Source organism: Myotis yumanensis, unplaced genomic scaffold (assembly GCF_028538775.1).
Source record: "Myotis yumanensis isolate MYYU_CA2020_CCGP unplaced genomic scaffold, mMyoYum1.0.hap1 SCAF_10, whole genome shotgun sequence".
In the NCBI taxonomy this organism is placed as follows: Eukaryota; Metazoa; Chordata; class Mammalia; order Chiroptera; family Vespertilionidae; genus Myotis; species Myotis yumanensis.
The window spans coordinates 83,546,318-83,570,666 of record NW_027223761.1 but is presented as its reverse complement, the minus strand read 5'-3'; the positions used below and the strand labels follow the sequence as shown (position 1 = coordinate 83,570,666).

Here is a 24,349-nt window from a genome sequence, read left to right as displayed (position 1 = left end):
CTGCCTCTGCCTCACGTGCCTGTGTTCGTTGCTTGCAGAACTCTAAGAGTGCCCAGGGTCTGGCTGGCCTGCGCAACCTTGGGAACACGGTGAGTTCTCAGCCCACATCTTTCCTGGGCCACCCCTGCCCTCCCGGCTGGGAGCCCCTGCCCACAGCAGGCGGTGCTGCGCCTCAGCCTCGCTGCTTCCCTGGGCCTTTCTCCCCCAGGACCGCTCCCACTCCCGCCCACCTCTGTCCAGCACCCACACCCTTTTCTATACCCTCTGGGCAATCACCGGTGGCATCACCTGTGCCAACAGCGGGCATTTGCCTCACCTCCGCCCCTTTCACTCACTCACCAGGGGAGGAGCTGGAGGCTGAGGGAGGGTCGCTCTGGGGCGGGTGACGCTGAGGGCCTGGGTGGGGGTGGGGGGGGTGCGTGGGTGCCGCAGGGCCTCCCCTGACGTGCGTTTCCTGCAGTGCTTCATGAACGCCATCCTGCAGTGCCTGAGCAACACGCGCGAGCTGCGGGACTACTGCCTGCAGCGGCTCTACCTGCGGGACCTCGGCCACAGCAGCCACGTGCACACGGCCCTCATGGAAGGTGAGCCGTCCGCACAGCCCGCTCCCCCTGGACACCTTTCTGCTCCACTGTTGCTACACTAGGAGTTGTGTTTTCTTTCCTTTTTTTTGTTTTAATATATATTTGTATTGATTTCAGAGAGGAAGGGAGAGGGAGAGAGAGAGAGAGAGAGAGAGAGAGGGAAAGAAACAGGAATGATGAGAGAGAATCGTGCATCGGCTGCCTCCTGCATGCCCCCACTGGGGATCAAGCCCACAATCCGGGCATGTGCCCTTGACCGGAATCAAACCTGGGACCCTTCAGTCCTCAGGCTGATGCTCTATCCACTGAGCCACACCAGCTTGGGCTATTAGTTGTGTTTCCTACGCACCTCTCCCGTTTCCCTCCCAGCTCCTCCTCCCTGGGACCCTGGTTTTAGAGCTGGTTCTAGAAAATGCCTCGCCCGTCCTCCACCCTCCTCCTCTCCTCCTAATAGAGTTTGCCAAGCTAATCCAGGCCATATGGACTTCGCCTCTCAATGACGTGGTGAGCCCCTCAGAGTTCAAGACCCAGATCCAGAGATACGCCCCGCGCTTCGTGGGCTATAAGTAAGGGCCTTGCCAACAAGTTTCCTCCCCTCCCTCCCCCGGGAGGGCTGGGGGCAGCTTCTGGGCCAGGAGGGCTTGCTCACTCTCTGTTCTGGGGGCTCAGTCAGCAGGATGCTCAGGAGTTCCTCCGCTTCCTTCTGGATGGGCTGCACAATGAGGTAAACCGAGTCACAGTGAGGCCTAAGTCCACCCCTGAGAACCTCGATCACCTTCCGTAAGTAAGAGGAACGTGGGGAGCAAAACTGGATGGACTGGAGGTGTTTGCCTACGTCCTCGGGGCAGTGACTTGAGAAGTTTGAATATTAGGATAAGATTGATAGACCCTACATGTATCATGGTTTAACCTCTGACCCCATTGCCTTCCCCTCTCTGGTCCCCAGTGATGACGAGAAAGGGCGGCAGATGTGGAGGAAATACCTGGAGCGGGAAGACAGTCGGATTGGGGGTGAGTGCACGTGCGTTCGCCTGAGTGGAGCACGCCAGCCCTCAGGACCCTCCTCCCAGGCGCCTTGTCCTGCGTGGGTCCTGGGAACCGGGGAGGAGCCGTGAGAGGGGCCGCGCCCACCCACCCTGTGTCCCCTCCCCAGATCTCTTTGTGGGGCAGCTGAAGAGCTCCCTGACCTGCACGGACTGCGGCTACTGCTCCACGGTCTTCGACCCCTTCTGGGACCTCTCGCTGCCCATCGCGAAGGTAGGCACCCCCTGGCCCACTTGTGACACTCTCACCGGGCCCTTTGGTGCCGTTGACCTCTGACCTGTGCTTTGCCCCTGCCAGCGGGGTTATCCCGAGGTGACCTTAATGGACTGCATGCGGCTCTTCACCAAAGAGGACGTGCTTGATGGCGACGAGAAGCCCGTAAGTGGCCTCCCGTGAGGCACTGCTTCCTGTCCGGGAGACACCGTCACCTGCGGCCGCCCGCCCGCCCGCCCGGCGTCGCTGCGCTCAGAGGCTCTTGTTCTCCTGTCTTCCAGACGTGCTGCCGCTGCCGCGCCAGGAGGCGGTGCCTCAAGAAGTTCTCCATCCAGAGGTTCCCCAAGGTCCTGGTGCTCCGTATCCTTAGGACCGTGCGTCCGGGAGACCGGCGCGGCTGACGGCCAGGGCCCGGGCAGGCCGCAGCGGGCAGAGCGGTCTCCGGGCCTTTGTTTTCATGTTTGCTCTTCTGTCCCCGGAGGGGTGCCCGCCGTCAGGGGACCGGCCTGTTATTTTGACTCTGTGCTTGCACCCTGTGTGTCCTTGACGCGCTTCCTCCCAGATCTGAAACGGTTCTCCGAATCCAGGGTGCGGACCAGCAAGCTCACAACATTTGTGAACTTCCCGCTGAGAGACCTGGACTTGAGAGAATTTGCTTCAGAAAACACCAGTGAGTGTTTTTTTAATTAAGTATTTATTTTTATTGCTTTCAGAGAGGGAGGGAGAGGGAGAGAGAGAGATAGAAACATCAATAGTGAGAGAGAATCATTTAACAGCTGCCTCCTGCATGGCCCTACAGGGGATCAAGCCTGCAACCCGGGCATGTGCCCTGCCCAGGAATCCAACGGTGACCTCCTGGTTCATAGGTCGATGCTCAACCCCTGAGCCACGCCGGCCGGGCAATATTTGTCACAGGGAGGGAGGGACAGGGCAGAGGTACCTACCATGCAATGGGAAGTCAGGAGGAGGGGAAGCTGCTGGAGAGGGAGTTTAGAAACTGGGAACCAAGGCAGGAGGGGGAGGGAGTGCCTGGGGGCTCGCAGACCTGTGCTTCTTCCCCAGACCACGCTGTTTACAACCTGTACGCTGTGTCCAATCACTCCGGAACCACCATGGGCGGCCACTACACCGCGTACTGCCGGAGCCCGGCCACCGGCGAATGGCACACGTTCAATGACTCCAGGTGAGACAGACCTGCGCCCTAGACCGGCTCCCCAGCTGTCAGACCCGTCCCTTGCCCGTCTGCGTGGCTTCCACCCAGACTGACAGAAAAGTCAGAGCCAGAGCCCTAGCTGGTGTGGCTCAGTGGGTAGAGCGTCAGCCCATGGACTGAAGGGTCCCGGGCTCAATCCCCAGTGTGGGGCATGCAGGAGGCAGCCGATTGATGATTCTCTCTCATTATTGAATTTTCTCTCTCTCCCTCTCCCTTCCTCTCTGAAATCAGTAAAATATATATATATTTTTAAAAATTAAACAAAAAATGAAGTCCGAGCCAGGAAGCCAAGTGGCACGTCTGCTGCCATTTGAGGCCTAGAAGATGCAGATGAGGGTGGCACTGGGTGGGTCCCAGAGAGCAGGGCCGCCCGCAGCCCCTCGGCACCCCCTCCCCCGCAAGGGCGCTGACCCCCCTCTCTCCGCAGCGTCACCCCCATGTCCTCCAGCCAAGTGCGCACCAGCGACGCCTACCTGCTCTTCTACGAGCTGGCCAGCCCGCCCTCCCGCATGTAGCGCAGAGCGACCCCTCTCCCTGCCGTGGTGGCCCGACGCCCGACGTGTTTTTTTAAAAAAACAAACAAGCAAACCTGACAAATAAGAGAAAAATAAAGTAAATAAAGCTGCGGAGCAGGAGTGGCTGCGGCCTGGGTGGGGCTGGAGCCCACGCCCACAGTGAAGACCAGCAGGACCCCTCGGCTTCTCCCGTTTGCATCTTTAAGCCTTTGGTTTTTCCGAGTGAAATCAACAGCAGTGGCCCGTGGGAGAGGACCCTCTGCTGCCTGCTCCGCCCGAGAGGACGGCGCCCCCGGAGCCGGGCATCCACCGGGACCCTGCGCACCACCGGTCCAGAAGCAAGAGACACCCCAGGAGCCAGGAGCCCGCTCAGCGCTAAGTCCCGGACAGACCAGGGCACATCTTGGAAAAAAAGCTGTTGTTGGCTTTTAAAAGCCCAATTTTTTGTGACGGCCCTCACTCAAGTGTTCAGACTGGAGACGCCCTCTGCTCCCCTCTGCCCACGGGGCAGCCGGTGGTTTTCTCTCTCTTCAGATACGCGTTTTCTAAGCTCGCTAGGTAGGCGTCCAGGCCCGTGCACGGCACCGGAGGCCTGGATCTAACGAGTTTTGGTTTTTAGGGTTTTTGTTGTTTTCTTTCTTTTTTTAATGTTTTGGATGGAATCTAGTTGCCTCTAAGAATTGTGCCTTATAGCATTTGGGGACCAGGGGAGTGACTGTCCCTCCCTGAAATATCCCACAGCCACTTCCCTTGGCCCCACACCACGTCCGGACTGACTGGGGGAGGTCGGGCCATGCCCTTAGCCCCAGGCTGGCTGGCATCGCAGTGAGATGGAGGAGAAAGTGGATGAGAGGATATTTCTTACGATGTAGTGTATCAGGTTCCCCTGCCCGCTTCCTCCCCTCACCCCCCACCCCCACCACCCATCGCTCCCAGCTGTTTGAAGGACAGCACAAGTCCCTGTCCCTAGAGCTCCTCCGCCTTTAATTTATTCCCTCTTAACCTGCGTTTTCTCCCTGACCTCCGCCCGCCCCGCCTTCTCAGAGCCTCCTGCACCATTTCTCAGGGATGCCCGCACCACCCTCCCCAGGCACCAGTGCCCAGGCCTGCCCGGGGTGTGCCCAGGGCGCTGAGACGCCTTTCCCAGCGGCAGGGTTTGCCCTGAGCAGTCGGCAGACTTCGGTGCTGCCCAGGGAGTCGGGCTGCTCCTGCACCAGGCAGGGAGCTCTCTGCACCACTCAGTGGCCTGGCTCGGTGCCGCGGAGCCGAGCCGGCAGCTTCCCGGTGCTCCCAGGAGGAGGCGTCAGGGAGAGACCCCGCACTTCGCTGGCCTGACACCCTTCTCTAGGGAAGCCCTGTGGCCCTGAGCCAGGGGCGGCGGACACGTGTTTACTGTGTAAGCAAGAGGAAGCAGCGAATGCACGCGGGGCCTCGTTCGGAATAAAGCCCAGCGTGGAGGGAGCCATTGGTCTGTGACGCAATCTCGGTCGGGAGGCTGTGGACTCGGAGAGCCCTGGCGTGTCAGTGACCAAATACTCCACTGCCCCAACCAGAGTGCGTTTCAGGTCCTGGGAGGCGGGCTGCCCACCTCTTAGTTTACGCGTTTCTATAAAAGCTGAACCAGTGCACATTCTGAACACTGTTCATCTGGACTCGCTGATAAACATACTTATTGATATTTTAAATGCCACACTTGTCCATACTTTATTCTTCTGAGCAAAACATTCAGGGGCGAGGTGTCTTGTCTCCATTTCTAAATACCTCGGCGTGGTCTCCAGAGAAGAGGACCCGCCACACAGCCTCAGCCCCTCGTGCCTGAGGGCGTGGGTGTGCCTACAGGCATATCTCCAAGGGGACCACTTTCTCTCTTTTTAAATATGTTTTTAATTATTTTTACAGAGGGGGGAGAGAGACATTAATGATAGAGAAACAACATGGATCAGCTGCCTCCTGCACGCCCCACACTGGGGATCGAACCCACAACCTGGGCATGTGCCCTGACTGGGATTCGAACCATGACCTCTTGGCTCATAGGTCGATGCTAAACCCCTGAGCCACACCGGCCGGGCAAGGGGACCGCTGCGTCATTGCTGTGTGGGCACTGGTGCTTCTCTGGACACGGGACATGCAGTCTGACCCCTGACGAGCTCAGATGCCCCCATTGGAGGCTGAGCAGAGTGGCTCAGATGCAGGAGCTGCCCCCTGGTGGTCAGTGTGGAGTGGCCAGAGCTGCTCCATGACCGACGGGCAATTGCAACCTGCTCCGCTAACACCTGGAAACAGCTGCCCTGGCGGGAAAGGGTTTGTTCTCAGGTGCCCTTTCAATGCCTCACCAGGTAAAGAGGTGGCCGCTTAGGGGTGTGCAGGCATTGCCTCCGTTGGCTTTATCTTCTCATAGTTCTATCCGGATGCTCCATCTCTGCCACTGAGCTTAGGTCGAGAGAAGCTGAAGTGTCTGCCAGCTGAGCCCCACTGTTTTCTCAGGATTTTTCCCACTGCCATTCCCTCTCCGCAGAAAAATCAGGGCCTCGCCCGGCCGGTGCAGCTCAGGGGTTGAGCGTCGACCTATGACCCAGGAGGTCACAATTGGATTCCCAGTCAGGGCACATGCGTGGGTTGTGGGCTCCATCCCCAGTGTGGGGCGTGCAGGAGGCAGCCAGTCAATGATTCTCATCATTGATATTTCTGTCTCTCCCTCTCCCTTGCTCCATAAAATCAATATATATATATATATATATATATTTTTTTTTTTTAAAGTAAAAGAAAAATCACGGCCTGCCCATTCCATCCTTTCTGAGACAGGAGCACCTGCTGTCAGACACACCTAACAGGTGAGGGGGCGGCGAGCGCATTTGTTCTGGGATTTGCCACGAGTGAAAAAGGGACTGGAAAAACTGATTCCCACTCGTGTGTCTCCCTGGGAGCGCCCCGCCCTGAGTAAGGTTCTACATGCTGCTGAAACCCAGGGAAGAGAGTCGCCCACACAATGAAGGGGGAGGCTTGGAGCGAAGTGAATAGGTGAGCCCCTCGGTGTCCACTGCTCTGCCTCCCCTTTTTTATATCCATACTAGAGGCCCAGCCTGTGCCCTCTCTCAGTCTGGGACCCCTCAGGGGATGACCACCTGCTGGCTTAGGCCCACTCTCTGGGGGATTGGGCCTAAGCTGGCAGTCAGACATCCTTAGTGCTGCTGAGGAGGCAGGAGAGGCTCCCACCACCACCACTGTGCTGGCAGCCATCAGGCTGGCTTGTGGCTGAGCAGAGCTCCCCCTGTGGGAGTGCACTGACCACCAGGGGGCAGCTCCTGCATTGAGCATCTGCCCCCTGGTGGTCAGTGTGTGTCATAGTGAACAGTCATTCCCAGTCGTTCTGCTGTTAGGGTCAGTTTGTATATTACCCTTTTATTATATAGGATAGAGGCCTGGTGCATGACATTCATGCACTGGGGCGGGGGGTCCCTCAGCCCAGCTTGTGCCCTCTTGCAGTCTAGGACCCCTAGGGGGATGTCCTCCTGCGGGCCTAAGCTGGCAGACGTACATCCCCTGAGGGGTCCTTAGCACTGCCGTGGAGGTGGGAGTGGCTCCTGCCACCACCACTGGGCTCGCCAGCTGTGAGCCTGGCTTCTGGCTGAGTGGTGCTCCCCCTGTGGGAGCGCACTGACCACCAGGGGGCAGCTCCTATGTTAAGCATCTGCCCCCTGGTGGTCAGTGTGTGTCATAGCGACCGGTTGTTCCACCGTTTGGTCAATTTGCATATTAAGGTTTTATTATATAGGATATTTTTATTGATTTTAGAGAGGAAGGAAGTGGGGGAGAGAGACATCAATGGTAAAGAGAATCACTGATCGGCTGCCTCCTGCTCACCCCACACTGGGGATCAAGCTCACAACCCAGGCATGTACCCTGACTGGGAATCAAACTATGAACCTCCTGGTTCATAGGTCAACACTCACCCCCTGAGCCAGGCCAGGCGGACTCTGCCTCCCCTTTGAGTTGTTGTTCCCTGGAGGTGGAAGCACCTAGGAATTCCTTCGTCTCCCAGTGGAGAGTGGATGGGCTGTGGGTAACGTCGAGGGCAAGGCTCCAGCCACTCTGCCCTTGTCCCTAGCTCTCCCTTCTGTACTCAACCTGAGGTGCTTTCTCGTCCCCATGGCAACAGGTCCTGGTTCTACCAGATCCCAAACAAAATCTGACCCCGTTGCTTTATCCATCAGCTTTGCCTCCTAGCAACTGGGGTTTCTCCTCCCCCTCTTTGCGTGCCTTCCAGCAGCCTGGGGGCGGGGGCCCCTGCAATTGCTCTGGGTGACCTTCCACAAGGGCCTCCCTCTTTCTGAGCCTTCCTCCTCTGTGACTTCAGGAGACCAGACTAGTGGACCTTAAAGGTCTCCACTCACATGACCTCATTTCAAGTCACTTTTCTCTAGCCCAGCGGTTCTCAACCTGTGGGTCGTGACCCCTTTGGCAGTCGAACGACCCTTTCACAGGGGTCGCCTAAGACCATCCTGCAGATCAGATATTTACATGACGATTCATAACAGTAGCAACATTACAGTTATGAAGTAGCAACGAAAATAATTTTATGGTTGGGTCACAACATGAGGAACTGTATTCAAAGGGCCAGAAGGTTGAGAACCACTGCTCTAAATACATGCCCCGAGTTCTAAGGAGACTTACATGGCTCTGGTTCCCTGGTTCCAGTTCATGAAGTTACTATAGAAATACAAGTGTGCAGCCCTGGCCGGTGTGACTCAGTGGATAGAGTGTTGGCCAGTGGACTGAAGGGTCCCGGGTTCGATTCTGCTCAAGGACACACACCCGGTTGTGGGCTCAATTCCCAATGTGGGGGCGTGCAGGAGGCAGCCAACCAATGATTCTCATCACCATTGATGTTTCTATCTCTCCCTCTCTCTTCCTCTCTGAAATCATTAAAAATATAAAAATATATTAAGTAATAAAATACCAGTGGGCAAAAGTAGATTTACAGTTGTGAATACACAAAACACAGTTTATTTTTGTATTCTTACTTATTGCATCATTTATTTGTATTACAACTGTAAACCTACTTTTACCCACCCCTATGTAAAAAATGACATGTGGCGCTGACCGGTTTGGCTCTGTGGATAGAGCGTTGGCCTGTGGAGTAAAGGGTCCCAGGTTCGATTCCGGCCAAGGGCACATGCCTGGGTTGTGGGCTCAATCCCCAGTAGGGGATGTGCAGAAGGCAGCCGATCAATGATTCTCTCTCATCATTGATGTTTCTATCTCTCTCTCCCTCTCCCTTCCTCTCTAAAATTAATAAAAACAAATAAAAATAATTTTTTTAAAAAATGACATGTGAGCATATATTTACGAGACTAGTGCTCAGAAAATGCATGTTCTTTTGTTTCCATGAAGCTGTAGAGTTAGGACCGTGACGGTGGCCTTGTCCACGGTCTCCTTTTGGCAATAAGGGTGCAAGCAGGAGAGAGGCCCAGACCTGTGCGGGGAAGGGAAGGAAGCAAGGCCGCCAAGAGGAAGCGAGCGGCCTGGGCCCGGGGTGCGGCCTGGGGCGCCTCCCACACCTGGGCTCCAGCAAAGGCCTCTTCCTCGCCCGCAGGCCTCTGGCCCCAACTACTCTACAGGGTTTACAGAAAGGGCGTGGGACATGGACAGGAAAGGAAAGGAAAAGGACGAAAAATGGGAACCAGGAATCCGCAGACCCAGCCAGCAGCCCAGCCCTGCTCCTTGTCAGCCAACGCATTGGGGCCTCAATTCAACTGAAAAATGGGGACAAAAACAGCTCTGACCTCGCCCAGGGCTGTTGTGAAGGTCAAACAAGACCACGAGCGGAGGGATCTGCTCTCTTACTGTCGGGTCCCTCTGCCGCTCTCCCACGCTGGCCTGGCCCTGCGGGGCTGGCTCCCCGCGGCCCCCAAACACGCTCATGAAGCAGCCATGGCAACAGCGCTGGTGCCAGCCGGCCACGGGTGTCGCTGAGGACGGCCGTGCACAACCCAAGCCAGAGAGAAGGCTCCTGCTCGCCCAGCCTCCCCTGGCCGCCTTCACACTCCTCCCACAAACAGTGTTTCCGGACCCAGTCTGCCCGCCAGTCCTTGCTTCCAGCCGCCCCCAGCCAGGCGCCGGGCTCGGCCCACAGTGCTCGGCTCCTCCTTTCTGGAACTTCCCACCCCACCCCCAGGTTCTGCCTATTCAGATATTTTTCAACCCTTAAACTTTAGACAAAATGTCTCCCTCTTCCAGGATGCCCTCCTCAGAGAGGGAGCATTGCTGCTTCCGCTTACCCAGCATCTGATTTCTGATCTTCTCACCCAGTAAACTGTCTTCATGTCTGTCCCCTAAACCGGCAGTTCTCAGGGGACCCCTTTACACTTTTAAAATGATTGAGAGCCCCAGCCGGGCCTTGGTGGCTCAGTGGTTGAATATCAACCTATAAACCAGGAGGTCGTGGTTTGATTCCCAATCAGGGCACATGCCCGGGTTTAGGGCTCCATCCCCAGTGTGGAGCATGCAGGAGGCAGCTAATCAATGATTCTCATCATTGATGTTTCTCTCTCTCTCTCTCTCTCTCTCTCTCTCTCTCTCACCCTTCCTCTCTGAAATCAATAAAAATATTTTTTTAATGATTGAGAACCCCAAATAACTTTTTTTATTGATGAGAGAGAGAGAGAGAGAGAGAGAGAACAATTTGTTGTTCCACTTATTTATGCATTTATTGGTTGCTTCTTGTATGTGCCGTGCCCAAGGATTGAGCCCGCAACCTTGGTGTATTGAGACGATGCTCTAACCAACTGAGCTTCCCAGCCAGGTCCCAGAGAACTTCTGTTTATATATGTTATATCTACCAATATTTACCATATTAAAATTAGAACTGAAAGGAGTTTAAACATTTTCTTATTGATTTTTAAATAACAAATTTTAAAATAACAGTAAATCTGGCCGGATAGCTCAGTCAGTTAGAGCATCGTCATAATACACCAAGGTTGCGAGTTTGATCCCTGGGCAGGGCACCTACAAGAAGCAACCAATAAATGCATTAATACATAGAGCAACAAATCCATGTTTCTCTCTCCCTCTTCCTCTCTACAACCAATTTTTTTCAAAGTAATAACAGCCCTAGCCAGTTGGGGTCAGTGAATAGAGCATCAGCCTGGAGACTGATGGGTCCTGGGTTCAATTCCAGTCAAGGGCACATGCCTGGGTTGCGGGCTTGATCTCCAGGAGAGAGCATGCAGGAGGCAGCTGATCAATGATTCTCTCTCATCATTGATGTTTCTCTCTCTCCCTCTCTCTTTCTCTCTGAAATCAATAAAAATCTATTTAAAAAACAAAATAATAATAACAGTAAACCCTTTCTATACTAAGATAAATAACAGGAAGGAAGGAAGGAAAGAAGGAAGGAAGGAAGGAAGGAGGAAGGAAGGAAGAAGGAAGGAAGAAAGGAAGGAAGGAAGGAAGGAAGGAAGGAAGGAAGGAGGAAGGAAGGAGGAAGAAAGGAAGAAGGAAGAAGGAAGGAAGGAAGGAAGGAGGAAGGAAGGAAGAAGGAAGGAAGGAAGGAAGGAAGGAAGGAAGGAAGAAGGAGGAAGGAAGGAAGGAAGGAAGGAGGAAGGAAGGAAGGAAGGAAGGAAGGAAGGAAGAAGGAGGAAGGAAGGAAGGAAGGAAGGAAGGAAGGAAGGAAGGAGGAAGGAAGGAGGAAGAAAGGAAGAAGGAAGAAGGAAGGAAGGAAGGAAGGAAGGAGGAAGGAGGAAGGAAGGAAGGAAGGAAGGAAGGAAGGAAGGAAGAAAGGAAGGAGGAAGGAAGGAAGGAAGGAAGGAAGGAGGAAGGAGGGAGGAAGAAGGGAGGGAGGAAGGAAGAAAGGAAGGAGGAAGGAAGGAAGGAGGAAAGAAGGAGGAAGGAAGGAAGGAAGGAAGGAGGAAGGAGGAAGGAAGGAAGGAAGGAAGGAAGGAAGGAAGGAAGGAGGAAGGAGGGAGGAAGAAGGGAGGGAGGAAGGAAGAAAGGAAGGAGGAAGGAAGAAGGGAGGAAGGAAGGAAGGAGGGAGGGAGGAAGGAAGGAAAGAAGGAAGGAAGAAAGGAGGAAAGAAGGAGGAAGGAAGGAAGGAAGGAAGGAGGAAGGAAGGAGGAAGGAAGGAAGGAAGAAGGAAGGAGGAAGGAAGGAAGGAAGAAGGAAGGAAGGAAAGAAGGAAGGAAGGAGGAAGGAAGGAAGAAAGGAAGGAAGGAAGGAAGGAAGGAAGGAAGAAGGAGGGAGGAAGGAAGGAAGGAAGGAAGGAAGGAAGGAGGAAGGAAGGAGGAAGGAAGGAGGAAGAAAGGAAGAAGGAAGAAGGAAGGAAGGAAGGAAGGAAGGAAGGAGGAAGGGGGAAGGAAGGAAGGAAGGAAGGAGGAAGGAAGGAAGGAAGAAGGAAGGAGGAAGGAAGGAAGGAAGAAGGAAGGAAGGAAAGAAGGAAGGAAGGAAGGAGGAAGGAAGGAAGGAAGAAGGAAGGAGGAAGGAAGGAAGGAAGAAGGAAGGAAGGAAAGAAGGAAGGAAGGAAGGAGGAAGGAAGGAAGGAAGAAGGAAGGAGGAAGGAAGGAAGGAAGAAGGAAGGAAGGAAAGAAGGAAGGAAGGAAGGAGGAAGGAAGGAAGGAAGAAGGAAGGAGGAAGGAAGGAAGGAAGAAGGAAGGAAGGAAAGAAGGAAGGAAGGAGGAAGGAAGGAAGGAAGGAAGGAAGGAAGGAAGGAAGGAAGGAATTAGTAAGCAGGGTAGCGCTGTTTTACTTTTTTGCAAATCTCGTGAGTGCCCGGCTTGCTAGACCACAGCTAGGTTCTCCTCTCCTGCCGCACGCAGTGTCCTGAGAGCACACACACACGCAGCCTAGGAAACTGGACATGGAAAAGGTGTCAGTGTTGCTACGGGAAGACCTTTGACCTGGCCCATCCTGCGTGCAGTCCCACCTGAGGGCTGGCCCCGGACAGAAGCAGCCTGAGGCCCCACGCGGTGAATGCGTAGAACCTGGGGGTGGAGCATCCCCTGAGTGGGAGGCCTCCTAGGTCTCTCTTCTCTTCATTTGATCCCCACTTCCTTTCTCCTTGTGCCTCACCTCCAGGGTGGGACGAAAGAGAGGGGTCAGAAGACCAGCACTTTGTTTGTTAATCCTCACTCGAGGATATTTTTCCATTGGTTTTTAGAGAGAGTGGAAGAGAGAGGGAGAGACAGAGAGAAACATCGATGTGAGAGAAACGCATCAATTGGTTGCCTCCCGCACAAGCCCGACCAGGGCCCAGGCCAGGGAGGAGCCTGCAACCGAGGTACATGCCCTTGACCGGAATCGAATCTGGGACCCTTTGCCCTTTGGTCCACAGACTGACGCTCTATCCACTGAACCACACCAGCCAGGGCAAGACCAGCACTTTGGATTCACCTGGCCCCACATTCCACTCTGGTCTCTGTCCAGATGTGAGCGTGGGGAGCCCCCTAGCCCTCCGAGCCTCGGTGCCATCTTTTGGGAAATAGTTGTGCTACCTCAGCGAGGGACTAAAAGAGAGAAACTGCGGGTCCAAGCTCTGCCAGGGCCTGACACCCGACAGACAGTCCACGGGGGCTGCCGGAGGTGCCAGCTGCCCCCCTGCCTCCCGCCTGCCTCCCGCAGGCGAGCCTGGCTGCACAGGCCAGGGCAGCCGCCCCTCGCTGCTCTCCCTGAGGGCCCCGGGCCAGGCTGGAGTTTCCCAGAGAGCATCCTGGTGGCGAGGGCGCGTGGAGGGCGCTTGTTGCCGAGTGTAGCTTCCTGTCGTGCGGCCACTGCAGACTCCCAGCTGTCGGAGAGGCCGCCCTGCCCACCTGCCCGAGGCCTGGGCGCCTTCTCCTGCTCCCTGTCCCTCTTCCCGCAGGCTGGGGGCCCAGGAAGAGACAGTTTCCCCCCTCACGTAGCACAGCCCTGAGCAGCCGTGTTCTGCCCGCCAGGGCTCATCTCCTTGTCCTGGGAGCACATGGGCCTCCACAGGCCCGGGCGTGGCCATTCCCTGGCCATCCTCCTAGGGAGGAGCGTTGGACCTGGCTTTGTCCAGAGTACTTAGGACTCATAGGCCTTGAAGCTGCCAAGCAGCCCCCCTTGGCCTCCTTCCCCCCTAGCACCCCACAGGCTCACCCCACACTCCCTTGGTCTCTCTCTCTCACAGACACACACACACACACACACATACATACACTCACACACACTCACATGCACACATACATACACTCACACACACACACTCACACATACACACACTCACACATACACACACTCACACACACACACTCACACACATACATACACTCACACACACACACACACACTCACACACACACACACACATACACACACACTCACACACACTCACACTCACACATACACTCACACACACACTCACACATACACTCACACACACACACACACACATACACACACACATATACACACACATATACACACACTCACACACACACACACATACTCACACACACATACACACACATATACACACACATATACACACACACACTCACACACACACTCACACATACACTCACACACACACATACACATACACATACACACACACACATACTCACACACACTCACACATACACACACACACACTAACACACATATACACACACTCACACTCACACATATACACACACACTCACACATACACACACACTCACACTCACACACACACTCACACACACACACATATACACACACACTCACACACACACTCACACACACACACACTCACACACACACATACACACACTCTCACACATACACACACACTCACACATACACACACACACTCACACATACACTCACACACACACACACATACACACACACTCACTCACACACACACTCTCACACATACACTCACACACACTCACACTCACACATACACACACACACACACACATACACACACATATACACACACATATACACACACTCACACACACACATACACTCACACACACATACACACACATATACACACATATACACACACACTCACACACACACACTCACACATACACTCACACACACACATACACATACACACACACATACACACACACTCACTCACACATACACACACGCACACACACACACACACACATACACTCACACACACATACACATACACACACACATACACACACACACACTCACATACACTCACACACACACTCACACATACATACACTCTCACACACACACTCACACACACTCTCACACACACACACACACATACACACTCACACATACTCACACATACACACACACATATACTCACACACACTCACACTCACACATACTCACACACACACTCACACACACACATACACACACACATACACTCACACACACACACACATACACTCACACACACTCACACACACACACACACATACTCACACATACACACACACTCACACTCACACACACATACACACACACATATACACACACTCACACACACACATACACACACATACACACACATACTCACACACGTACACACACACACATATATACACACACATATACCCACCCACACACACACACACACACATACACTCACACACACATACACACACACATATACTCACACATACACACACACACACACACACACACACACACTCACACTCACACACACACTCACACATATACTCACACACACACATACACACACTCTCACACATACACACACACTCACACACACATTCACACACACACACACACACAGCACCCAGTTTCTCCTGTGGTATGTGCGCAGCCACTGAGTGCCTTTCAGGGCTGCTGCCCTGGGCCCAGGCATGGCCCTCAGCTGAGTTGGATTAAGGGGCCGGTTCATGCCTTTGCAAATTCCTTCTGGCGGCTGCCCGGTCCCCAACACAGAGCCCAGCGGCCAGGGGCCCGGGCCAGCCTGCCTAGTGCGGCCTTGGAGCTGGTCCACCTGGCAGCCGCTCCCCTCGGAAGCCCAGGCTGCCCCTTGGACAGGGGCTTGGGGTCAGGAGCGGGCCCTGCGGGCTCAGGCTTCAGCAAGGCCTCAGACGCCACGCAGCACCGGAGCATGAAGGACAGCACAGACACCGTCCTGCATGTGGAGTCCGCAGAGCCGAGCCAGGTAAGGGCCACCGAGAGCCGCTCTTCCAAACCCCAGCTGCCCGCCCTGGCTGGCAGTGCCCCTGGGCACCCCTGACAGGCGGTGCCTCCACCTGCCCTCAGCCCTCCGGCCTCTCCCTTCCAGACTGAGTTCTGCAACCCTGCCTTTGAGCCCGAGTCGGGGCCACCGTGCCCTCCGCCCGCCTTCCAGGAGGATGCCCGCCGTCGCACTCGCACGCCCTGGCACGGTAGCCGTCTCGGGAGTGACGCGGGGGAGGACCGAGAGGCCGGGGGGGGGGGGGGGTTGCTGAGGGGCATGGGGAGGGTGCCAAGGGGAGGGGTTCAGTCCCGCCCTGTCTGCCCACAGGTTGGCGTCCCCGAGGGCTGCCACCCGACTGGCACCTCTGCGGGCTGTGCGCCCTGCTGCTGGCCGGCCTGCTGCTGGGGCTGCTGGGGCTGGTGGCCGTCCTGCTGGCCCGTGAGTGCCCAGGCCCTACGGGGAGAGGGGCTTTGGAGGACTCCGTGGGCTGTGCCACTTGTGCCCCGGGGATCCAGCCCCTCTGAACCCTCCCCCTCCCCCTTCCTGTTGTCAGAGCTGCAGTCTGCACCCCCATCTGGAGCCTTCTCTCCTCCGCTGCCCACCAGGGACCTCGTAGCCACTGGCACCCCCTCCACCACAGCCACCACCCCCTCTCAGGCACCGAGGACCCCTAAAGGGCAGCGAGAGGCAAGCCTGAGCCTCACACCCCAGGCCTGTGAGTGCCACAGGCCGACCTTCCGGGGGGGGACATGAGCGGGGGCGGGGGGGGGGGGGCGGGGGGAGGGCTTGGAAGAGGCACTTGGGCCAGGGAAGGGTCTCTCTCCCATTGACCTCTGAACTCCAACCGCTGTCTCCGCAGCCTGTGGGGGCCTCCTCCTAGGACCACGGGGCGTCTTCAGCAGCCCCAACTACCCAGACCCCTACCCGCCCGACACCCACTGTGTGTGGCACATCCAGGTGCCCGCAGACCGTGCGATACAGCTCAGGATCGAAGCTCTGGGCACGGAGAGCGTGGCCTCCTGCCTCTTCGATCGCTTAGAGATCTCCCCCGAGCCGGAAGGCCCCCTCCTCAGGTGGGTTCCTCTCCCCCAGGAGGCCTCGCCTCTGTCCTGAATCCTGTCTGGGGGGTAGCGCCGGGAGCGTCAGTGGAAAAGGCCTGATTGGGAGGAAATTGAGTCTCCACACCTGAGCCCAGCTCTGCTACCCTCGTGCTCTATGACCTTGGGAAGGTCACTTCTCTTCTCTAACCAGTTTCCAAATCTGTAAAATGGATCTCCTACCTCCTTTCCCATCGCTCGACCCCCCAGTGTGGGGCAAGCAGAAGGCAGCTGATCCATGATTCTCTCTCATCATGGATGTTTCTATCTCCCCCTCTCCCTCTCCCTTCCTCTCTGAAATCAATAAAAACACATTTTTTTTTAAAAAAAAGGAAGAAATGCTGCAGGGATGGGTGCCAGGTGGGAGGAAGCCCAGAGCTTCCTGGGAAATGACAGGAGCCTTTCCGACCACGTTGGCTCAGTACGCAGCCCAGGCGGGCTCCATCCTGCCTCTGAGCCTCTCTCACCCTCACCCGGCTTCTTGCAGGGTGTGTGGCAGGGAACCTCCCCCCACACTCAACACCAACGCCAGCCGCCTCCGCGTTGCCTTCGTCTCAGACAGCAGCGTGGAAGGGCGAGGCTTCCAGGCCTGGTTCCAGGCCGTGGCTCCTGGGCGCGGTGAGTGTGTGCCCGCGTGGCCCCCGCTGCCTGTCCCTGGTCCCTTCTCTCCCCCAGCCGCTCCCAGCACTGGCAGGATGGGGAGGCTCTGGCGTGTCTGAATCAGGATGCCTCCGCACCCCCCAGGGAGCTGTGCCCAGGATGAGTTCCCCTGCGACCAGCTCGCCTGCCTGCCCCCTGGCTTGGTGTGCGACGGTTTCGCCCACTGCGCCGATGGCAGGGATGAGAGCAACTGCAGTGCCCAGGCCTCAGGTACACGCCCCGCTGGCCTCAGGGGGCCGAGGGAGGGAGGGGGCCATCTTCAGGCGTCTGATCCAGGCTCCGGCTGGGCTCCCAGCTCTGGCTCCGCCCTAACCCGCCTGGTCCTTGTCTGGCCTAGAACTTGTTCCCCATGGGCATGGCCAAACGTGCCTCTGCGGGTACAGCCAGGCCTCTGGGCAAAGGCCCAGCTGCTGGCCAATGCAGGGCCCTCCTCCTCTCTCCAGGATGTGGGGGGAACCTGACGGGGCTCCAGGGCAGTTTCTCTGCTCCCAGCTTCCTGCAGGGGTACCCTCACCAACTGGTAAGCCGGCACTCCGTGGAGCGGGAGGGTGGCTCTGGCCAGTGTGACTAAGAGCAGCACGGCAGACACTGCCTTGCCCTGGGGAAGGTCAGAGATCAAGCAGGCAGGAAGGGGCATTGTTAAGTGCCTACTGTATACCTAGTTACTCCCATCCTCATTGATCTGAGAGCAGACAAGCTAAAAAGGCCCTTCCTATCTGGAGAAGCACCTATGATGAGCTATGTGGGCAGTGCCCACCCACTCCAGGCCTAGCCTGGATGCCCAGATTGGGACAGAAGGAACCTGGAATGATCCCAGCTATGCACCCCCGCCCCCCGCCCCGCCCCAGCTTTGCACCTGGCATATCTCAGTCCCCACCGGACGTGGCATAGAACTGCAGTTCCTCAACTTCAACCTGGACGCCCAGGGGGAGTGCCAGTCTGACCACGTGGCGGTGTATGAGGCCAGCAGCTCGGGGGCCCTCGGCCTCCTGGGCAGGTATCCGCAGCGCCAGGGGAGGAACCGGCCCTCCGTCCTCCTCCGCAGTACCCCTCCCTGCTTCCTACCAATTCACCCAACTATTCCCCCCTTCCTGTCCTCTGGCTCCTCCAAGCAGGAGGTGTCTGCACTGTCCCCTACAAAAGGCCTTTGTTCCCTGCCCCACCGCCTCCAGGAGGCCCGCCCGGGGCCCCAGCTGCGGGCCATCCAGGCCTCGGGAATGCCCACAGACTTTCCCACCTCCAGTGGCTGGAGTTCATGCCTTTGTGAACACTCTGTCCACGGCACACGTGTCTCCCCCCAGACCCTGAGTCCCATGACCCAGGTCTGTCTCCCACCCCCTCCAGCCTCACCCAGAGCAGCAGGCTCCTTGGGCCTGGGGGTTTCGGGGCACCACGCCTGCTCTTGCTCTGCAGGTTCTGTGGGGCAGAGCCACCACCCCGCCTCCTCTCCTCGCGCCGCCACCGGCTGGCTGTGCTCCTCAGGACAGGCCCTGGCGTCGGTGGTGTGGGCTTCTCAGCCACCTACCGGGCCCTGGACGCTACAGAGAGTAGGTGCCCTGGGACAGGTGGCTGTGGGCAGTGAAGGTGCCTCCGGGAGAGGAGGGCAGGGCTGCGACCCTGGTCAGGGTGCCGTGGAGGCAGTGGGGGCAGATGTCCCCGGGCACTGCCCTCTGCCTGTGCCTGCAGAGCCCTGTGGGCCCACGGAGCCCTCCTGCCAGGACGAGGGGTGTAGGCACTGGAATTGTGACCCGTGGCGAGACTGTGCAGCGGGCAGCCCGGGCAAGTGCGGCGGCCCCTTGTCCCCACCTCCAGGTGAGAAGCTGCGTCGGGCCTGGCAGGGTGCCGTTCACAGCACACTTCATAGCCCGCCCCCCGCGTCCTCCTGATGAGAGGGGTCACTCTCCTGACTCCCCATTGAGTCCTGTGTCACCCCAAGCTCAACAGGAAGCAATGCTGAGGCTTCCAGAACCAGCCCGGCCTGTCACGGAGAGGGAGCCCCTCTCCACAGCCCCCCCAAAGAGGGAGGCACAAGCTGCTGAGGGCCTCTGCCAGTGCTGCTGCCCCACCCTTGCCCCCCGAGATCAAATGGGTGCCTGAAGAAATAGATATTAAAAAAAGATTGTCAGCCCAGTGGGGGGTGCGCAGGAGGCAGCCAATCCATGATTCTCTCCCATCATTGATGTTTCTCTCTCTCTCTCTCTCTCTCTCCCTCTCCCTCTCCCTTCCTCTCTGAAATCAATAAAAATATATTTTAGCCCTATCTGGTTTGGCTCAATGGATAGAGCATCAGCCTGTGGACTGAAGGGTCCCAGGTTCGATTCCAGTCAAGGGCACATGCCCAGGTTGTGGGCTCGATCCCCAATAGGGGGCATGCAGGAGGCAGCCAATCAGTGATTCTCTCTCATCACTGATGTTTCTATCTCTCTCTCCACCTCCCTTCCTCTCTGAAATCAATAAAATAATATATATATAAAATAAAAGGGTAATATGCAAACTGACCCTAACAGCACAAAGACTGGGAATGACTGGTCACTATGACACACACTGACCACCAGGGGGCAGACGCTCAATGCAGGAGCTGCCCGCTGGTGGTCAGTGCACTCCCCCATGGGGGAGCTCTGCTCAGCCACAAGCCAGGCTGCCGGCTGCCAACACAGTGGTGGTGGCGGGAGCTTCTCCTGCCTCCTCAGCAGCACTAAGGATGTCCGACTGCAGCTTAGGCCTGCTCCCCGCTGGCAAGTGGACATCCCCCGAGGGCTGCCGGGCTGCCAGAGGGATGTCTGACTGCCAGCTTGGGCCCAATCTCCCAGGGAGCAGGCCTAAGCCAGCAGGTGGACACCCTCCAAGGGGTCCCAGACTGCAAGAGGGCATAGGTCGGGCTGAGGTACCCCCCCCCCCCCCGTGCACAAATTTTTGTGCACCGGGCCTCTAGTATATATATATAATTTTTCAGAATAGGTACCTGCCTGGTGCCTAGGGCTGGTCCATGGCGCTAGAGAGGCTCAGGATATGTAAAGCGTCTCTCCCTCTGTTTTATCTCCTTTGATGCTCACAACTCTCTCTGGACCCTTGTAGAGTGATTGGGCAATGTGCCCCCGTCCACCAGCCGTGAGTGGACCCCACAGTGACCCCTCCTGCCCCTGTAGAGCTGGCCTGTGAGGCCGTCCGAGTGGAGATGTGCCTGGGGCTCAGTTACAACGCCACAGCCTTCCCGAACATCTGGATTGGCATGGCCACCCAGGAGGAGGTGACGGAGGTGCTCAGAGCATACGAGGTGCCCTGGGAAGTAATAAGGAGGGATCCCCGCGATGGGAGGGGAGCTGGGGTGTGGGAGCCTGAGGGCTGACCTCCTCCCACAGAGCCTGGCCCACCTTCCCTGCTACCCGAGCTTCCGGAGGCTCCTCTGCGGGCTGCTGGTGCCCCGCTGCACCTCACTCGGCAGCGTGCTCCCCCCTTGCCGCTCCGTCTGCCAGGAGGCGGAGCACCGGTGCCAGTCTGGCCTGGCACTGCTGGGCACCCCCTGGCCCTTCAACTGCAACTGGCTGCCCGAGGCCACAGACCTGGAAGCATGTGCCCAGCCCTGACGCCGACTAGGCCCCTGCCCTCTGCCTGCCCATCCTTTGCCTACCAGGGGGGCAGGCCAGGGACCAAGGAAGGGGCTGCCTCGGGCTCTGCGAACCTTCTCGGGGCCTCCGGGAAGGAGGGAACCCTCAGCAGGCTCAGGAGACCCGGCCACTGTCCCAGCTGCTTTCAGTCCCTGCACCTCCAGCTGTGCCACTGGCCACCCAGCCGCTTCCCTCCGAGCCTCTGACCCCCATGTCCTGCCTCCTGCCTCCCCTTCCACCTGCTTCTCCAGGTGTCTCCATCACCGGCCTTAACAAACAGAACATATTTTTATTGACTTCAGAGAGGAAGGGAGAGGGAGAGAGAGAGAAACATCAATGATGAGAGAGAACCATTGATCGGCCGCCTCCTGCACGCCCCTCAATCCGCAGGTCCACGCTCTATCCACTGAGCTACACCGGCCAGGGCTCCAGCCCCTGCCTTTTGACGTTTTCATTTGTTCACTGAGTGCTGGGCTGCGGCCGGCCTGTTCTGAGTTCTGGGTCCAGCTGTCTGTCCGTCTGTCTCTAGCACTCTCTGCCCGCTTAGCGCACATTGCTCGGGGCTGGAGTCTGTCCCTGGTCCCAGTCCGGGCACACCTCCCCCTCCGCTCTGTCTCCGGCCCAGCCTCCCCCTCCTCCCGCGCAGTCTGGCCGCCCGCCGGGCACCACGAGTTCCTTCCCTGCCGTCCGCGGCAGGGCTCTGGGTTTCCTCCCGGAGTCGGGGAGGAGCGGAGCCGAGCAGGCCCAGCGCGCAGCGGGCAGGACGGGCGAGGGCGGGGCACCCGCCGGGGAGAGCAGAGGGCAGCCCGGGCCTCAGAGCGGGGCGGGGGTCGCTGCGGGTCCCCAGTAGCCAGCGCCCGCCCGGAGGAGGCCGCAGACGGAGGGAGCCGCCGGGCGGGAGCGGGAAGGGGTGAGTCCGGCGGCGGGGACCGGGGCTGGGAGGGGCTGGGGAGACTGGGCGCGGGCGGGAGGGTGGGCGCTTCCCCCTTCCTGCGCGGCTGTGCTCTCGGGTCGAGGGGCGCCCCATTTCTTTGTCTCCCCCCGTTCCGCTCCAGGGACTTGGCCGTGGGGTGGGGCCCGACTCGGCGGCGATGGGGTGGGGAGCGAGGCGGGTCCCGGAAGGCTGGGCCGACCCCTGTCCCGCCCGCAGGCGCGAGAGGACCGGCGTCGGGCCCCCGTGCCGGCGCCATGAGGACGCTGCTCGCCCTGCTGCTCCTGCGCCTGGCGGCCGGCTCGGCCCCGCCCGACGACAACAAGATCCCCAGCCTGTGCCCGGGGCACCCCGGCCTCCCCGGCTCCCCGGGCCACCACGGCGCCCAGGGCCTGCCCGGCCGCGACGGCAGGGACGGCAGGGACGGCGCGCCCGGGGCCCCCGGAGAGAAAGGCGAGGGCGGGCGGCCGGGTAAGGCGGCGCGGAGACGTGGCCGCGGGCCGCGCGCGGAGGGGCGGGCGCTCCCACCGGACCCGCCGAGCCCCTGGCCGGGGAGGGGAGGAGGGGGACCCGCCCGCGGGCGCGCTCCGGGGACTCAGCGGGTCAGACCTGCGCGCTCTGGGGACGCGGGGGCCGGGGGCCGGGCGGGGGTGGCGGCTGCGGAGCTGGGAGGGGACGCGAGGCCCCCAGGGTCGCCCTCCGAGCACCCCGAACCCTCCCCTCCCCCGCAGGACTGCCGGGGCCCCGCGGGGAGCCCGGGCCGCGCGGAGAGGCGGGCCCCGCGGGTGCGGCGGGGCCAGCGGGGGAGTGCGCGGTGCCCCCGCGCTCCGCCTTCAGCGCCAAACGCACGGAGAGCCGGGAGCCGCCGCCGCCGGACGCGCCGCTGCCCTTCGAGCGGGTGCTGCTGAACGAGCAGGGCCACTACGACGCGGCGTCGGGCAAGTTCACCTGCCGCGTGCCCGGCGTCTACTACTTCGCGGTGCACGCCACCGTCTACCGCGCCAGCCTGCACTTCGACCTAGTCAAGAACGGCGAGTCCGTGGCCTCCTTCTTCCAGTTCTTCGGGGGGTGGCCCAAGCCCGCCTCGCTGTCGGGCGGCGCCATGGTGAGGCTGGAGCCCGAGGACCAGGTGTGGGTGCAGGTCGGGGTGGGCGACTACATCGGCATCTACGCCAGCGTCAAGACGGACAGCACCTTCTCCGGGTTCCTGGTGTATTCCGACTGGCACGGCTCCCCTGTCTTCGCTTGACGTCCGCCTGCTGCTCTCACTCCCAGGGGCGGGGTGTCACCACGTCCTCCTCCGGGAAGGCTGGCCCCCACAATGCTGTGAATGACGAGGGGTGCCTGGGGAGCGCCCGCTGCTGGCAGGGGGTGGGGACAGGCTGTCTGAGTCAGGGCCTCGGCATCGGGCACCGGGCACCGGTGGTTCTGCCCAAGACCCAGGGAGTGCGCTGTGCTGGCAGGTGGGGTGCTCTCTCCCTGGGACTCCGCTTCTCTCCTTCTCCCCAGCCCGCTTCCGCTTCTAGCCCTTTCAGTAGAGGCCATTCAATAAATCTACAAACCCCTCCTGGCTCAGCTCCCGTCTTTGGTGGTGGAGATGCCCTGGGCCTGAGGATGGGGAAAGTGAGGAGACAGGGGAGGAGGGGAGGGCTCCCGGCTGGATGCGCCAAGGGCCGGAGAGACAGGAGAGGCCCCGTGGGAGAGCCCCTGTGTAGGTCGTCAGGAGTCCCTCGCTGAGGAAGGCACCCTCTGGCAGGGAGCTCTGGCCACTTGTCCGAACTCAAAGGTGTCCTATGCCCTGGGTAGGGGCTACCTTTACACACACACCCCTGTTCTGATAACAGAAACGGAGCCCGGATTTTTCGTTGACCATTTTCAAGCTGCTCGCTTGGTCCCTAGATGGCTGGGAGGAAGGCTGCTTGCTTCTCTCTCACCCCTCATTTCCAGGGAGTGGAGTGTCCCTGGGGTCTAGAGAGTAGTTTCTGAGGTGACCACAAGAGGGCGCCCCCACTCTAGAATGCAGCCATGACCCTGGGCAGCTTGAGTTATTTTTTTATTGATTTCAGAGAGGTAGGGAGAGGGTGAGATAGAAACATCAATGATGAGAATCATTGATTGGCTGCCTCTTGCATGCCTGCCACTGGGGATCGAGCCCGCAGCCCGGGGATGTACCCTGACTAGAATCGAACCCGGGACCCTTTAGTCCGCAGGCCGACGCTCTATGCACTGAGCCAAACCGGCTAGGGCAGCTTGAGCTCTTGACTCCGAGGCTGGTTGGCGGAGGAAGGATATGGAGGTTGGCCAATGGAATTCCTGATAGGGGTGGAGGGGAGAGT

The 24,349-nt window shown here is 58.4% G+C and overlaps 3 protein-coding genes across 6 annotated transcripts in view; all 3 read left to right on the top strand.

The window, feature by feature from the left end:
• Positions 1–5,254, top strand: part of USP2 (ubiquitin specific peptidase 2) — a 28,213-nt gene extending 22,959 nt beyond the window's left edge. For 3 of the 4 annotated variants that reach the window (XM_070426236.1, XM_070426235.1, XM_070426238.1), the window contains 11 exons: positions 39–89; positions 461–584; positions 1,039–1,150; positions 1,254–1,364; positions 1,531–1,595; positions 1,738–1,841; positions 1,926–2,006; positions 2,123–2,201; positions 2,404–2,511; positions 2,904–3,024; positions 3,482–5,254. In XM_070426236.1, coding sequence (XP_070282337.1) covers positions 39–89; positions 461–584; positions 1,039–1,150; positions 1,254–1,364; positions 1,531–1,595; positions 1,738–1,841; positions 1,926–2,006; positions 2,123–2,201; positions 2,404–2,511; positions 2,904–3,024; positions 3,482–3,569 — 1,044 coding nt within the window. In that variant the 3' untranslated portion in view covers positions 3,570–5,254. Of the gene's footprint in view, positions 1–38; positions 90–460; positions 585–1,038; positions 1,151–1,253; positions 1,365–1,530; positions 1,596–1,737; positions 1,842–1,925; positions 2,007–2,122; positions 2,202–2,403; positions 2,512–2,884; positions 3,025–3,481 lie in introns of all 4 variants that reach the window. The other variant, XM_070426237.1, reaches the window with a different exon arrangement.
• A 10,394-nt stretch (positions 5,255–15,648) lies between these two features.
• On the top strand, positions 15,649–21,061 carry MFRP (membrane frizzled-related protein). Its single transcript, XM_070426971.1, has 13 exons — positions 15,649–15,702; positions 15,826–15,928; positions 16,048–16,158; positions 16,274–16,435; positions 16,580–16,793; positions 17,305–17,435; positions 17,562–17,687; positions 17,921–17,997; positions 18,326–18,474; positions 18,891–19,024; positions 19,164–19,289; positions 20,624–20,751; positions 20,837–21,061. The coding sequence occupies exons 1-13, from the start codon at positions 15,649–15,651 to the stop codon at positions 21,059–21,061; spliced, it is 1,740 nt and encodes a 579-aa protein (XP_070283072.1).
• Positions 21,062–21,753: 692 nt separating this feature from the next.
• Positions 21,754–23,578, top strand: C1QTNF5 (C1q and TNF related 5). The gene is made up of 3 exons (XM_070426970.1): positions 21,754–21,992; positions 22,233–22,484; positions 22,745–23,578. Exons 2-3 carry the CDS (start codon positions 22,271–22,273, stop codon positions 23,260–23,262), a joined length of 732 nt encoding a protein of 243 aa, XP_070283071.1. The 5' UTR covers positions 21,754–21,992; positions 22,233–22,270; the 3' UTR covers positions 23,263–23,578.
• Positions 23,579–24,349: the final 771 nt, after the last annotated feature.

Excerpts from the sequence above, each read along its gene's own strand:
- MFRP (XM_070426971.1), top strand. The coding sequence starts at position 15,649 with ATGAAGGACAGCACAGACACCGTCCTGCATGTGGAGTCCGCAGAGCCG. Across the intron at positions 16,159-16,273 it reads GGTGGCCGTCCTGCTGGCCC|AGCTGCAGTCTGCACCCCCA; the intron begins GTGAGTGCCCAG and ends TCCTGTTGTCAG. Across the intron at positions 19,290-20,623 it reads CCCCTTGTCCCCACCTCCAG|AGCTGGCCTGTGAGGCCGTC; the intron begins GTGAGAAGCTGC and ends CTGCCCCTGTAG.
- C1QTNF5 (XM_070426970.1), top strand. The coding sequence starts at position 22,271 with ATGAGGACGCTGCTCGCCCTGCTGCTCCTGCGCCTGGCGGCCGGCTCG. Across the intron at positions 22,485-22,744 it reads AGGCGAGGGCGGGCGGCCGG|GACTGCCGGGGCCCCGCGGG; the intron begins GTAAGGCGGCGC and ends CCTCCCCCGCAG.